This window comes from Oratosquilla oratoria, chromosome 41 (assembly GCF_046742065.1).
Source record: "Oratosquilla oratoria isolate Oo_2021 chromosome 41, ASM4674206v1, whole genome shotgun sequence".
Classification (NCBI taxonomy): domain Eukaryota; kingdom Metazoa; phylum Arthropoda; class Malacostraca; order Stomatopoda; family Squillidae; genus Oratosquilla; species Oratosquilla oratoria.
Window position 1 is genome coordinate 263,420 of NC_134817.1, and position 17,556 is coordinate 280,975.

The window sequence follows — 17,556 nt, forward strand, 5'->3', positions numbered from 1 at the left end:
TTGATACATACATCAAGAAAAAACAAAATAAGCAAGTATATTCACAAGGAACCAAATAAAAACAAATGGAAGGTGCAGGCTATTCCAATCAATTTTGGTGGCATGAATTGCTCTCATTGCAACAATTACTGCCACTGCTATACCACCTATCTTCGCTACCGGATGGTGGGGCAGGGTTGCCAATTAAACGAATAACATCGCCTGGATAAACGAGTCAAAAAACGTTATAATATCTAAGTTCCTTAACACCGGTTAAATCTAACTATGATCCGGGGGCGTTAACAATTTAATGCATAGATAATCTTGCATGCGCAGAAACAGAAACAAATAATTCTTCAGTTACGCTGTATCAGTCGTACATTCTTTTCAAGGGGTAACAAAACGTCCTATACATTTTTCTTTTCGGTCTCCCCGTTTTCCTTTCACAACTCTTGCATCTTTTTTCTGAATTAACATTTCCTTGAAATCCACAATTCGTATACTCGTATTTTCTTTATAATAGTACATTTTAAAATTCCTCAGATTTTCATAAACATAAACAAAATCTGCTAAACACACAATTATATACATAAAAACAGGAGTCTTTTACCTTCATCTTCACCCACCCCAACTGTTTCCCTAAAAGACCTTAACCCCCCAAATTGTGTCTGGGGGTTAGGGTGGGGGGCGTTACTTCCGGGGAGAGGCATCCTATACCGCATTGATCGATCCGCGGCGGCAGCGGTGGTGGTGGGGAAGAGGAGGAGGAGTAGGAGTTGAGGGGAAGAAATAGCAAGTAATGGAGGAGTAGGAAGAAGAGGAGGCCGAGGAGGTGTAGCGAGTTAAGTAGGATGAGGGGGCGAAGAGGAAGTGCAGGAAAAGGAGGGTAATGAGGACAAGGAGAGGTAGGAGGACGAGGAGGGGAGAAAGAGAGGTAGAGGAGGAGGAAGAGGAAGAAGAGGAGAATAAGGAGGTGGAGGAGGTAGGAGACGGAAAGTATGGGAAGAGGAGGAAGAAGGGGAGTGGGATTGCGAGAAAGAGGAGGAAGAAGAGGAGAATAAAGAGGAGGAGGAGGAAGGAGACGGAAAGTATGGGAAGAGGAGGAAGAAGGGGAGTGGGATTGCGAGGAAGAGGAGGAGGGTGGGGGAAGGCGAGGTGAAAATGGGCGAAGAGGGAGAATGGAGGAGGGATTAACGATAAGGAAGGGGAAAGGAATATCAGAAGGGAGGGGGAGAAGGACAGGGGGGGGGAAGAGAGTGGGGGGTGAAGAGGGAGAAGGAAAATGAGAGGGAGGAAGAGATCGAAAGGGGAGGACGATGAAGAGATGGAGAATAACAATGGAACAGGAGTAGGAGTAGGAGGAGGAGATGGGGTGGTAGGGGAAGGGAAATGAGGGGAAGGGAAGGGGAAGGAGGAGGAGAAAAGGGAGGTCAGGAAGGAGGACAAGGAAGAGGAGAGAGAGGATGGGTCAGAGGGAGTAGAGAGGTGGGGAAGGATAAGACGATGAAGAGTAGAACAGAACAGAGCAGAGGGAAAGGGAGCAAGGAGACCTTCTCCAAGCATTCTGATGGCCCCTCTCCATTGCAAACTGGAAAAACATTGCAAAGTTTCCAGTCGCCACTATACAGTCCCCAAAACGGCAAGGAACTTTCCAACCGTCGACTCGACATAAACATGCCCAGCAGATTACTTCGTATGAGCTGCCCTCCTTTCATTCCCAAGGACGTTCCCTTTGAAGCCTCCAACAAACTTCATTATGGATCCCAGGCTTACTTCTCTGTCTCACCCGCGGCCCTTTCGAGTGCTGCACTCTACACGACGCTTCCTCGGACTGGTGCTTTCCTCACCACTCCAGTGATGACATCATATGCACAGAGCTGATATCCCCGCAAGACAGCCTTTCAACCCTTCACGGCTTTGACAGACATCCGCATTGTGCCTGTCCACCCTGCACTAATAAAACGGGTTATAAACTATCCATCTTAGAAACAAATGTCATTTAAATCTTCACTGGTGTCCTCTTTTCTGATTTCGTCGCCGTCTTACATCTTATTTTCCATTCCCCTACCTTCTCCATGATTAATCATCTCTGAATCACGCAATGTCCTAGAAATTCTTTCTACCCTCCACTTCCGTCATCCATTGATCCAATATCATTTGTAACTCGTCCGAATTTCCTCCTACTTCAGATCAGTGTCCTCACGCGAGGTACCCTCTCAAGTCGGCATTCCCTGCGACTCACGAGCCAACAAGACATCTCGGGGATGTAACATAGAGTCCGTTTGATGCTTACATCGTTCTGCCTACATCAAACTCCCATCCTATTCACCGGTCCGCTCTGCTGACCTTGTGGCAAAAGCAGTCAAAAAAGACCCATCCAATCACCTACGATACTATTAAACATTACCATAACATCCTCTTCTTACGCGTTCCTCCTAAAATATATATATATAAACAAAATAATTGTAATTTACTGAGAACCTTCGCCACTGCCCGTCTTCTCACAATACACAATTTTCAACGGAGGACCCGAAAACTCGCGAGCTAATAGGTTCTTCAATATTTTCCTGGTTTCAGGAAGTCCAGAAAATCCGACCAGTAAAAAAACATTAAACTTTGGAACTGTTGCAAAAACCTCCTCGTTTTTGAATATGTTTTGCAACCGAATATGGGTGACGCAAGTGTGGGCAAGACATGAAAGGATAATACAATGAAACACTATTTCTATTTACAACTATGATTAACACTGAACTTAGAACACTTTACAATAACGAAATATATATTTAATCCTTAAAGAGCTGAGGCAAGCAGATACATAAAGGAGGCGACGGAGAGATATAAGGATCATGTGAGAGAAGCGATTTCGATACACGCCTGTGCTCATTTTACATAAGCTGCCAGTGAACCCACGTCAGGTCGCGACCTGACTTCAGTATCTCAAAGTTACACAACCCCGAAAGCAGATATAGCTTAGATAACACATTTAGGAAAATTGAGTGCGAGAGAGACTTTGGAGTTCTAGTGAGTCCTGATCTTAAATCCAGGAAACAGTGCATTAGTTCCAGGAATAAAGCTAACAGAATTGGGTTTCATTGCTAGGACGGTTACGAATAGAAGTCCAGAGGTAATTATCAAACTATCTAGCGTTAGTTACACCCACCCTTGACTGTGCGGTAGTTTTGGTCTCGAGTCCTATAGAATGGATATCAATTAAAATCAGTACAGAGGACTAAAATGATACATGGGCTCAGAAATTTATCTTATGAGGAGGCTTAGAGGCACCTAACTTACACTCTCTGGAAAGACGCAGAGTGCGGGGTGATCTAATAGGTGTTCAAGTTGATCAAAGGCTTTAACAAGGGTGACACATAACAAAGTTATCATATTAAGACAATAGGGCAGGAGTCGCAGTAATGGATTTGAATTGGACAAATATAAATTTAAGAAGGAAACAGACAAGAACTGGTTTACTAATAGAGGTCAACGAATGGAGTAGATTTAGTAACCATGTAGTGAGCGCTGAAACTATCGGTTGTTTTAAGAAACTGTTGGACAACTTTATGGATGAGGATGACAGGTGGTAATGAACATAGAACTGCCTAGTGTAGGCCTTATGGTCTCTTGCAGGCTCCTTCATTCTTATGCTCTTATGTAAAGTAGTCAACCGTTGCTGGTCTTTTTTACCTTCTGACCAGAGTCAGGTCAAGTATCACAACTCACGCAAAAATTTGCACTGAACATACAGGTATGCCTGTGTGTCCGCGCGTGCATAACAGGAACAAAAGGTTAAAAGTGTCTTTCTCTCTCTCCCTCTCTCTGAGGTGTACTGAATAGTAGTAATAGTAGTAGCTGTTGTAGTAATGACAATAGTATTAGTGTTAGTAGTAACGAATCCTGACAAAATACCCCTGGTAAAACATCCCTTAATATATCCATTTTAGTTACCAGTGGTGTGGTGGTGGTGGTTATGATCCAGGTGATTGTGGTGATGTGATGTGGTGATGATGGCGGTGATGATAATATGCTGGTGATGATGATGGTAAGTGACAGTGATGATGATGGCCTTGGTGGTGGTGATAATGATGATGATGTTGTTGATGATGATGATGATAGTGGTGATGAATTGACGGTGGTAGTAATGACGCTGTTGATAATGATGGTGGTGATGTGATGATAGTGATGGTGGTGATGATGGTGAAGATGATGGTGGTGGTGATGATGATGGTAGTGATGATATTGATGAAAGTATTGATATTATACTTTCATTCATAAGCAAACTGGTCTAATACATTAAGGGGTGTTTTGTCCGGGTGTATTTTACCGGGGGGGGGGGTGTCATCCGAGGTACTAAGTACAAAGTACATAGTACAAAGACATGGTACTATGGTGCCAATGACATAGCACTGCGGTTCTAGACATGACACAATGGTGCCAATGATATGACACTGCACTGCCAATGACATGGCACTGTGGTACCAATGACATGGTGCTGTGGTGCCAATGACATGGTGCTGTGGTGCCAATGACATGGTGTTGTGGTGCTAATGACATGACACTATGGTACCAATGATATGACACCATGGTGCCAATGACATGGTGCTGTGGTGCTAATGATATGACACCATGGTGCCAATGATATGAAACTGCGGTGCCAATGACATGGTGCTGTGGTGCTAATGACATGACACTGCGGTGGCAATGACATGGTACTGTGGTACCAAAGACCTGGCACTGTTGTACCAAGGACCTGGCACTGTGGTACCAAGGACCCGGCACTGTGGTACCAAGGACCTGGCACTGTGGTACCAAGGACCTGGCACTGTGGTACCAAGGATCTGACACTGTGGTGTAAAGGACCTGACACAAGGTCTCCCCCAAAACGGAAAACCTTGAATCGACCTTCATTCAGCTGAGGCCTTCGTGCTTAACCAGCGCTTCTTACCCTGGGTGATACCGGACTTGCTGGCCAGTCGTTATACTTACAAAGAGACTGACAACAATATTTTTCTTTTTCATTCTTCTACGTGCATTAGTTGTTTCGGTGTTATTAACCATTTCGATGCCCAGCGTGCACACGCACGCACACACATATAAAGCAATTTTTTTTTTTATCCGACCTAGATATGGATCAAAAGGTCTCCTGTCGGCATGCTCCGCCTTTGTAATCCTTTGTAAAACTCCAACATCTTCATTGTCTCTAATCCTCCCGACGACCAGGCTTCCAGGCAACACCTGGTCGAACAAAATGCCTCGCCAATATTTCGGGGAAGGACCCCGACGCGCCACTCGACTATAATGAGAAGGGCGACTGTCCGGCGCCTATCTTCATTGCTCAACCAAAACCCTTTTCTATGTACCGATCATCATATGGCACCACTGTAAATTTGTACATCAATAATTTCAAACATTTCTTCCTCAGCTACATCTGCATCACAGATCCACGACACATTTTTTTCTAATGGTATTAATTCTAATATTTGACACGGGGGGGGGTTGGTTACGAGAATGTGTTGAGAAATATCAATGAGATCATGTAACTTGTTCTTGCAGACACAAACCAATCAGGTTTTGTGTTCAGTTCGTGACACCACTTACTGTACATTTTCATTTCACTAAATAAGAGTTTGTTTTTCATTGATGTATCTTCTCGCACTTCATTTTTTAATAAAGACTAGTTATTTTTCAATATCCCAAAATCCTCATTAATATGTTTTGATAAAAATATATTCAATCCATTATCACCTGCATACATATATTCCGTCTTTGAAACACCCAGTATGCAAATAATAGACTTCCGTAAGAATCTAATCAAAACAAGTATATCATATATATATATATATATATATATATATACATATATATATAATATATATATATAGTTGAAGAGTTCTTATGGACTCCAGTATATCTAGGCTTCTATCCTTGTGGACAATCTCACGCCTACTGTCAAAGAGTGTCCTTGTATTTCGTTATCATCATGCAGGATGCGGCATAAGTTAACCAAAAAGGGCATGATCTAGGGTAGCAATGAAATCGACAATGTTTTACAGGAATTAAACAATATTAAAAGAAAACGAAACAAGTATAATTTACTAGAAAAAATTCTATACATCGATTTGTCTTTTTTACAATAAAATTGTAAAAATAGTACATCAGTATAAATAAAAATAGTACACAATAATAATAGTACACATATATACCAATCCCTTACAAGGGAGGTAACCAACAAAGGCATAAAATCCACTCCCACACCATTCCTTCCCCAACATACTCCACTCAAGTTCAAACTCTCTCGCTCCCTTTTATCTTGGCTCCTCCTGGATGACGGGTCATCCCTGCATCTCGCCCACTGCCCTGGGTTAGAAGCAGTGAAACAAGACTCAGCACGTCCACAGCAAGGCTGCTTCATTTATTCGGCGACCCCCCACCCCCTCTCCGTCCCCTCATGCAGAAAGATAGAAGATAGGGAGAAATCCCTTCGGGCTGCGTCAATTTATTGTTCACACATACTCCCTCAACCCCCCATCACCTTCCCATGCATCACAGCATCATCCATGCACAACCACTCTCCATTCACCCCTATCTTCTGTCCTCTCCTTTCCTTGCTCAATAGACTTCCCCCTTTCCCAATGGCCCTTTTACCCCATCCATCCATCCTATCCTAGGTCGACCCCTTATGCTCACTCCTTCCACCTCTGCCTTCCACGACTCTTTAACTAATATTTTTTTTCACTCATTCTTTCCTGTGTCCAAACCATCCCAATACTCTTTCATCAACCCTATCCCCAACTCCCTTCCCACCCTTGTTCTCCTCACCTCGTTTCTCACTCTATCCAGTCTAGTTACCCCTATCATATTTCTCAGGCAACTCATCTCAAACACAAACTCCTCCTCTCTCATGTCCCAAGTTTCTTTCCCGCACAGTGCTGTCGGCACAGTCATTCCATCATACAATCTCCTCTTAGCATCCATTCCTAAATGTCTATTTCTCATTATATAATAATAATGGTTAACTGACTTTTGCCACACCCGAGAACTCTATCCTCGTGCTGTTTTAGTTTTCGACCAATGTCAACCACTTGCTAGCGAAGTATGCGACCCACTTCAGATTACAGAAGTGCTGTAGGTAAATACAACTACGTCATAGACAAACGCAGTGCCAAATCTAAATTAATCTGAATTCTAGAAAATAGAATCTTCAAAAATGGGTTATGAAATATTGAATACATCCTTGTGTCTTTTATTTGGTGTAGCATTTGGTGTGTTTGTGTGTATATGTATATATATATATATATATATATATTATACACACATATATATATATATATATATTCACATATATTCATGTATACACACATATATACTGTACATATATATATACACATAAACATATGTATATATACATATATATATATATATATATATACACACATACAGTCATAAACAAATTATAAAATGGTAACTAAGGAAACGTATAATAAGAACTATTTACATTTTAAACAAGCTTAACACAGCCTTCTTTATAAAATACAAAATGCTGCTGAATTGGGGTCTTTCATATTTAGGCTGCAGTATTTTCAAAGAAATACGAAAAATTCTTCAAATACGTGTGGTTCTCCCAATCCAGAAACTGGGAATGTACATGTTATAATAAAATAAAAACAAATAAATAAATATATAAAGACATGTCACTTGTCATTTAAGACCCGACCACCACGCGTGCATCATCCTACAGTGTCAGCAGAGACAAGTGAGAATATTCATCATGTGACAGACCCGTCCATCGCCTGCGACAAACAAACATTTTGCTGACTTGTTTTCTGCGATCAAAGATGGCAACGTTTTGGTCATCACCGAACAATACTCTCTTTATATCTGCAGACACTGCTGGGCACACAGTGGCTACACACCATTTCACCGTCCAGATAGGGCTGGAGCTCCAAATGATCAGCACAAACCTGTTCATTTTGATGGATGAAGGTACAGTTCATGATTGGAGGTGCTGGGTAGGTAATGTGAATTCTTCCAATCCACGTCATGACATGAACTGTTCTTCAACAGTCATGAAATGTTCTCATAACATGAACTGTTCTCAAGCTATGAACTGTTCCTCAACTGTCATGAACTGTTCTTCAACTGTCATGAACTGTTCTTCAACTGCCACGCACTATTCACCAACGGTCATAAGTTGTTAAACTGTCATGAACTGTTCTTCAATGTCAACATCCCTTTTGATTTCTCAAGGGCGGTTGCACGAGAACGTATGTATAACACACTAGATTGCATGCCGTCACCAGAGCTTCCAGCCAATTCTGGAACACAGGGGAACCCCACGGACCCAAGCCTACCGCGGCGCACTTTACAGACTTCATTCTGGTCAACGCCAAACAATTCTATTCCGTGAAAGGGGGGGAGGAGGAGGAGGAGGAGGGACCCTCGAGTAAACGTGGTCTCCACCGACCGTGACCCCCTACCTTGCCTCTTCCCGCTTCAAGCGAAAACAATCCTCTGGCGGAGACCACAAAACAATGAATACAGTGGTCCCCCAAGACCTTAACCATAAACAGTCAATTCAACATACAACTATATATATATATACTTAAGAAAGACCAAATTTGAGGAAGGGCTTAGTTAAGTGTGCATAAATACATGGCGTCCAAAAATGACAAATTACCTTCTTTTCTTACATGTGCACAAAGTAAAACTGTAAAATGTGCACAGAACCGAATAGAGGTGCATACACACACACACACACATATATATATATATGTATACATATATATATATACATATATATAATGTATATATATATATATATACATATATAATGTATACATATATATATATACATATATATATATACATATATAATGCATACATATATATATATATATACACATATATATATACATGTATATATATATATATATACATATATAATGTATACATATATATACATATATATATATACATATACATAATGTATACATACATACATATATATATATATATATATATATACATAATGTATACATATATATACATATATAATGTATACATATATATTATATATATACACATATATATATATATAATGTATACATATATATATATATATATATATATATATACATATATATATATAATGTATACATATATATATACATATATATATATACATATATATATATATATATACTTGTTATATATATATATACATATATAATGCATACATATATATATATATATACACATATATATATACATGTATATATATATATATATACATATATAATGTATACATATATATACATATATATATACATGTATATATATATATATATAATGTATACATATATATATGTATATATATACACACATGTATACATATATATATATACATATATATACATATGTATACATACGATATACGTGGTCTGTTAGAAAAGTATCAGACTTTATTTATCTTATTCATTTACTTTTTTTTTCAAAAACCCAATGGATTTGAATCAAGCCTGTCGATAGTGTCAGTTGCTGGCAAGCAGCATTTGCGTGAGGTAATGTGTAGTGCTCTCGGCGGTTTTTCATTGCAAGAAAAATGACTGGGATTTGGTTCCTGGGTCGTATCCGTACACCCAGGACTCGTTACTAGTGATTATAGTATTCATGAAGGTGAAGATTTGGCCATAAAGTGAGTGGCGGCAAAATTCGTGCCGAATCTGGTGACGACGGAGCAAAAGCAACGTCGTGTTGAAGTCTCACAGGACATGCTGGACTCCACACACTATGACCCCGACTTCATGAATAACAATGACTGGCGACGAGTCCTGGGTGCACGGGTACGACCCGGAAACCAAATCCCAGTCATTTTCCTTGCAATGAAAAGCCGCTAAGAGCACTACACATTACCTCACGCAAATACTGGTTGCCAGCAACTGACGCTATCGACAGGCAGGAAAAAATTCACGCATGCGCACGAAGGTTCAAGGTCGGCTCATGCAAGCGCGCTTAATTCAAATCCATTAGGTTTTTGAAAAAAGTCGGATACTTTTCTAATAGACCTCGTATACATATGTATACATTCATAATATATACATACGTATAAACATATGTATACACATAATATATACGTATACATATTATATACATATATACACATATATATTATACATATGTATATATTATATATTACTTGGGGCACGGGTTCTCTTTAATGCAAACTGAGTTAAACACAACAGCATTATCAAAAATATTAATTGTCTTTCTAATGTTTTCAATTCTCCTAACTATGGTTCTGACTTTGGGAGGATGGGCATAAACAAGCTGTCCAAAGTTTATGCTCATCCTCCTAAAGTCAGAACTATAGTGAGGAGAACTGAAAACATTAGAGAGCAAAATTAATAATTGTGATAATGCTGTGGTATTTAACTCAGTTTATATATATATATATATATAATATATACACATACATATACATATATACAGTATACAAATATATGCATACAGTATATACACATATGTATACATATAATCACGAAGAACCCACAGTCTGAATAAAAGTTAACTTAGAAGAAAGTATACCTTCTATATTTCGGCTAATAGTAATAGCCCCGTTCAGGAAAGTACAGGTTACAAGAAATGATAGAGACATAAATACAATCGAGATGTAAGTGGAGGAGGAACAGGTACAACTTGACACAAGACATTCCGTCACGCAGGGCGGAGTCAGACGAGAGGGGATATATGGCTAGAGGTGTGAGGTCAGAAGGGATGCGGGGTCAGGAATAGTGGGGGGCACGGGGTCAGGAGGGTGAAGATTTTTGACCAACCGGCTAACAGCTATACGTGAGATTTTGTCCAGGGACCATTGACCTTTGGGGATCAAGTTCAGACATTCTTCTATTAACACGGATTCAACAATTTTTCTCCTGAAGCTGATGTTCGACTTAATATTTTGGTCTTGTCCCAGTCAAGACTACGACTTTTGTTGCTGAATTTTCCTGGGCTAAAGGATCTTTTGTGCTAAGTTAATCTGGTGTTAAGATCCCTGTCGGTTTGGCCAAGGTACACTAAATCACAATCTCCTGGAGCCTCAGGAGTTTATAGCCTTTACCCACACATCCTTTTCTTTCGGACTCCACCCTGCGTGACGGGATGTCTTGTGTCACCTATACCTGTTCCTCCTCCACTTACATCTCAATTGTATTTATGTCTCTATATTTTCTTGTAACATGTACTTTCATGAAGAGGGTTATAGCTATTAGCCGAAATAGAGAAGTTATACTTTCTCCTAAGTTTCCTTTTATTCCGACTGTGGGTTCTCCGTGATTATTTTTTACAAATGTGCTCCATTTTGTCCGATACATACATTACATATATATATCTATATATATCTATATATATATATATACATATTCATATATATACATATATACATTTTATACATGTCTATATATGACGTAAGCGGAGTAGGAAACACAAGAGTCTTAGTCTCGAGTTTATTCCTGACTAGTTTCGCAGGTATGCTTTTACAAGAACATAACTGCGAAACTAGTCAGGAATAAACTCAATACTAAGACTCCTGTGTTTCCTACTCCGCTTACGTTAACCTGTCAGAAAGTCTCAGCATATCTATATATACATATAAATTTATATATACATATATACACACACATATATATACATATACTTTATATCCATATACATTACATATATACAATATATATATATATATATATACAGTATAATATATATATATATATATGATGTAAGCGGAATAGGAAACACAGGAGTCTTAGTCTTGAGTTTATTCCTGACTAGTTTCGCAGGTATGCTTTTTCAAAGGAATATGTGTACAAATGGGCTGTGGGCATTATATACATGGGGTGGACCTCACCACCTCTCCGAGTTACCATAGTTGGTGACGAATGTGAACATCACATTGTGGCTAACGTAACAATGAAGACATTTTTTACAATTAAATATGACACTAATAACAAAGAGTTATTAATAGAGAATGTAACAATAGTAATGATAACAATGAAGATAGATATTTAAATAATAATATTAACAATAATAACAAAAATGATAATACAGTAGACGTAATAATAATAATAATAATGAAAATAATAACAATAAAATAAAATAATAATAATATTACTTCTATTTTATTTTATTTTATTGTTATTTTCATTATTATTATTATTACGTCTACTGTATTATAATTTTTTTTATTATTGTTATTATTATTTAAATATCTATCTTCATTGTTATCATTACTATTGCTACATTCTCTATTAATAACTTTGTTATTAGTGTCATATTTAATTGTAAAAAATGTCTTCATTGTTACGTTAGCCACAATGTGTTCACATTCGTCACCAACTATGGTAACTCGGAGAGGTGGTGAGGTCCACCCCATGTATATAATGCCCACAGCCCATTTGTACACATATTCCTTTGAAAAAGCATACCTGCGAAACTAGTCAGGAATAAACTCAAGACTAAGACTCCTGTGTTTCCTATTCCGCTTACATCAACCTGTCAGAATGTCTCAATATATATATATACAGTATAATATATATATATATATATATATATATATATATATATACCTTATGTATTTACATCTTCCAACCACACTTCACTTTAATTCTAAGCCATCAACGTCGAGTAACTCGAAGGCATACATGCAGAAATTGATACGTGGTCAAGCGAAGGACTCGAACCCCCGCTCACAAGTAACAAGTGATCATTTACTAATCCACTGCGCTATCAAGATGGCGCAATGGGTTAGTCAATGGTCACTTGATACGTGAGCGGGGGTTAGAGTCCTTCGCTTGACCACGTATCAATTTCTGCATGTATGCCTCCGCCGAGTTCCTCGACGTTGATGACTCAGAATTAAAGTGAATTGTGGTTGATAAATGTAAACATGTTCACTGGGACCAATTCAGTATATATATATGCATATACATAGATATACACGTATACGCATATACATATGATATATGCATATACATATACACGTATACGCATATACATACATATACACGTATACGCATATACATACATATACACGTATACACATTTACATACATATACACGTATACGCATTTACATACATATATATATATATATATATATATATATATATATATAGACACACACGTCGTTGGCCTCGGCCCCCGTGTGAGCGAGAAAGACTGTCACTGGCGCCGATTCTCTCTCTTATATCTGCCACCATCTCTCTAGTCTCTCAACGTTTCAACCCACGGGGGGTTGAAGGAGGATCCATTATAGCTCACATGGCCACGGCTGCTGACGCTGATGTTGACGACTCGCTTCGCATGGCGATGAAACAGCGCTGATCAGTACCTCATTTCCTCTCGCAATTACTCGATTACACCCGCGAGGTTGGGCGAAATAATTTGGCAATGTCCAAAGTTGGGCCAAAGAGTTCGGCGACATCAGGAGCTGGGCGAAAAAAAGTGCAGCGGTAATGTTCGAAGTTGGGCGAAACAGTTCGTCCAAATCCGAAGCTGGGCGAAATCCGAACTCTGCTGAAGCAGGCCGCTAACCCAAGTTTGAGTCCAAAGGCAACCCACAACTGATCCTTGTCCACTAGAAAATTGTAGACGGCTGTGGCGGTTCCTAGGTGCCTCCTGTGGCACAGTGATATGCCATCCCTCATCACACCAGACGCTTGGGTCTGCTCCCCCAAGTGACTGCCACTTGCCCGGGCTGTCTGAGTACACGAAGCCAAAGCGATGAGGTCGGGCACAGCATTTGGGAGGGGGGGGGACGGGGGTAGAGTTGGTCCACGTAGAGGTGTCTCGTGATAGAGAGCAAGATAAGAAGAGGCGATATGTCTGCGGGACCTTGCGCGCGCGCGCACACACACACACACACACACACGCACACACACACACACACACTGCACCGACAAATCCCAACTACACACTGATACGTATCGGAGCCTCTTGCCGCCCCTCTAACAAATCCCTTCTTCAAGCTCTGACACTCACATCACATGCACAGTGACGATGTTCTCTGGCTGCACAAGCACTCAAGGCAAAGGTGACTGCTTCGGCCGCATCAAAGCACAACTCCCCGTCACCTTTGCACTCTGCTGTTGTATTTCACCGAGACAAACACCCGATGGGTCAGAACGCATAAATAACAAGAACTCTCGAACTCCACTTCGGTGAACACCGACAAAAGAAAACAAAACTGGGCGAAGTCTCAGTTCTCCTTCTTCGAGTCCACCTTGTCCGACTCGACGTCGGACCACTGCCCCGAGGACGAGGACGACCGCGAGTCTTGGAGTTTGCTCGACGTCAGCTTCCGAACGAGGGTCCTAAGGATGAAGTAGGTCCACATGAGGTGCATAAGGAACAGCGCTCCCAGCATGCTGTTGAAGATGTAGTAGACGGGGAACATGGCCACGATGACATGCCCCTCCAGCAGGCAAGTGGGCATGATCCACAGCGGGAAGACGCCGAGCCGGGTGACGATCCAGAGGAGGAGGAACAGGACGAAGGAGATGTCGGCGATGCGGGTATGTCCGCTCGCGAGGCACATCTTGGCGAAGAGGAGCGGGATGTCTGCGCACTCGTGCACGAGGAGGACCAAGGTCCCGATCCTGACGAGGTTGCAGATCCATGAGAACGAGATGAGGAAGATGGTGAGGATGTGGTGGCTCAGCATCTGGAGGGCATCCTTGGCATGGTAATTAAAGGCCTGGACGATGACAGTCGAGGAATAGTACCCGAGGGGGATCATGTAGTACCACCAGACGTCGTCCTCGATGCTGTGCTTCGGGAACCCGTACCAGCACTCGCGGATATCCTTGAGCCACTTCTCGTCGTGGAGGACCACCACGCCTAGAACGCAGTACACCGTGTAGTACGCCAGCATCCAGAAGTTCTCCAGGTACTTCTCAAACTTGGTCACCCGGTTCGAGGCCCACTTCCGTCGGAGCCACCTCTCCACCTGACGCTCCGTCCAGCCCAGGTCCTTGGCGACAGAGGTCACACGCTCTTCCGGGGGGTGCGTCCCTGAACCCGAGTACAGGGACTCCAGCTCCGGAAGAGGTTCCGGGTGCCTTGGCTTCTGCTCCCGGAGCCCCATGGCCCTCGCGAGGGGCCGGGCCACTAAGGGGTAGAACACCAGGTACCGGATAACGAAGAAGGCTACCATCAGGAGGAACGGGTATGTCCTTAGGTCCTTCGGATTGGCGTAGCTCACCTCATCGTTGGGAACGAGGTCCTCCCACGTATACCCAGGAGGTAACCACACGTGGTGGTTCCAAAACCACTCACTAAACCTTGAAAGAAGCTCCGTCATGTCGAGGAGCTAAGAGCCGGTCCCACTCGACGCGATCAGGTTAGGGTGTTTCTACTGGCGGTAAGGTCTTCACAGCTACACAGCGGCGCTGCGCTCGAGGGCCACTGCATCGAGACCTCGGCCTCACGAACTGAAGGAGGACGAGGAGGAGGTATATACGCGTGGACGGCGAGCAAGGCACTGACTACGACAGCAGCGTTGGTCCGGGAGCATAGCCGCCCGACACAGCACCACCGAATCTGCCCCAGGCTTGCCAACCTACCAACACGTAAACCGTTTGCTGCAGTCATCCCCCCCCCCCCACTCCTACACCCCCTCCTCCCATCCACGCGGAATTCAAAAACGCGTTCACTTGCGTCATGTCGACCACCTTCTGTTTATTTCTTATCGTTCTTCACATCAGTCGTGCATTATCAACCCACTCTCACTCCCACCCGATCCATCCACCACCTTCAACAATGGCACAATGCCTGCAGAGGCATGCACGTAATAGCACTCGTGATAACGCGTAAAAACGCCATTACACCGTTCCATCGATGAAGGCGTCAAAGTTTTAAGGGCATCGATTTCACACACCACCATTCTGTCGCCGACTCAGTGCAACATCTAAATGCATTCAAAATGATACACAGACAAGCTACCTACACATTTCTCCATCCTATAAATAATAGACAACAATCCCTAACCTTGCAGCAAACATTCAAATAGTTTTATTGGAACGGTCACAAATATATACTATCTACACACAAGTCCTCAACCATGCAGAAGACCCATGTACAAACGAACACACGCAATCGTAACCTCCTTGCCGCCTCAATCGATTTGACGCGGCTCGGACCGCCTTGGCCACAAAACATGTTATTCACTAAAATCGATCCGTTTACTTCAGTACTCCACTTAACATGGAATTTAAGTCTGTGTAGAGTACTTCAAAGGCCACAAAATACCTTGCTATCTTCCGTGTCATGGAATACAGTACCTAATCTACTCATTTTTCATATCCACTGTAAGATCTGTATACGATCTATATATATCGTACAACAGTAGTTTCCTAAAACTGGTATTTCAGTCGCCGACAGGTCACCAGCGCTTCTAACCTCCAAAAGAGAACATACCTCCTGATGATTTGTCCCAGTCAGTGCAAGACTAATGCTGAAAATATTTGACAGCCATGGGGAAAAAATCTCGTATTCACATGAATGTTGTCGAGTGGCATTTTTTCTTTCATTTTCCTGCTTGCCAGGCAGGCTCTAAGCAAGGACATGAAAACTGAGGGAAGATAGGTTGGGGGTATTTTTATGAAGTTTCATATTCTTGACTTAAGTGTTTCATACTGTCAGGCTCGTATTCTGCCTAAGGTTTAGCCCTAAGTCCCTCACCTGAATAATATTGCCTAGCACTCAACAGTCTCGGGAAATTCGTGCTTTTGGCTTAACTTCTTTGAGCAAGATTTTGGTAAAATGGATGGATTAATTGAAAAGTAGCCTACTATTCACTGACAGACTGCTCCTTAACAAAGATACAAAATTCCTTGAAAGAAGAGAGGATAGGACATTGAAAATTCAACACTTTCATTGTGAGGAAATTATTCAGACTTGTGGGCTGAACCAGAAGCCTCAGTCAGTCTCCTGGGGGCTGTGGTTCTCCAGCAAGAAAACTGGGGCAATGGATCAACTTATAATAAACCACGACAAATGGAACAACTTTTGGCAATTCTAGGAGGTAAAGGAGCAGATGCTGGAATAGAATCCACTTCACTTCCTAATTAGGATTAACTCTTCATTGTTGTCAAGCAACAGCAATCATAATTTTGATCGGTCACACACATAAAAGGTAGTCAAAATCAAAGGCATAAATCCACTCCCACTCATTTTATACCAGCATACTCCACTCCCATTCACCACCCCTTCCTCTTTTCTTGACTTCTCCTGGGTGACAGGTCATCCCTACATCTTGCCAACTGCCCTGGGTCAGAAGCAATGTAGCAAGACATAGCACATTCACAGCAAGGCCACTTCATTTAATCAGTGACCCCTCTCTTTGTCCCCTTGTGGAGAGAGAGAGAGGAAAAAAAAAAATTATATATATATATATGATGGGGGGAAAAACCCTTTGGGCTGCATCAAAATGGTAACAATTCCTTATATTGTTTGTTATAGGGTAATTTCACACTAAAACTTCACCACACAAGTTTTTTCATTTATTCCATTTTTAACACACTGTTGTAGA

At 41.4% G+C, this 17,556-nt stretch overlaps 2 protein-coding genes across 3 annotated transcripts in view; both read right to left on the reverse strand.

Moving 5' to 3' along the window:
* The window catches only part of LOC143020856 (F-box and leucine-rich repeat protein 13-like), a 71,343-nt gene that overhangs the window by 14,373 nt on the left and 39,414 nt on the right, over positions 1-17,556 (reverse strand). The window lies entirely within an intron of this gene.
* On the reverse strand, positions 12,948-15,582 carry LOC143020859 (ceramide synthase 2-like). The gene has a single exon (XM_076177707.1). It carries the CDS (start codon positions 15,325-15,327, stop codon positions 14,224-14,226), a length of 1,104 nt encoding a protein of 367 aa, XP_076033822.1. The 5' UTR covers positions 15,328-15,582; the 3' UTR covers positions 12,948-14,223.

Coding starts and splice junctions, on each gene's coding strand:
- LOC143020859 (XM_076177707.1), bottom strand. CDS start 15,327: ATGACGGAGCTTCTTTCAAGGTTTAGTGAGTGGTTTTGGAACCACCAC.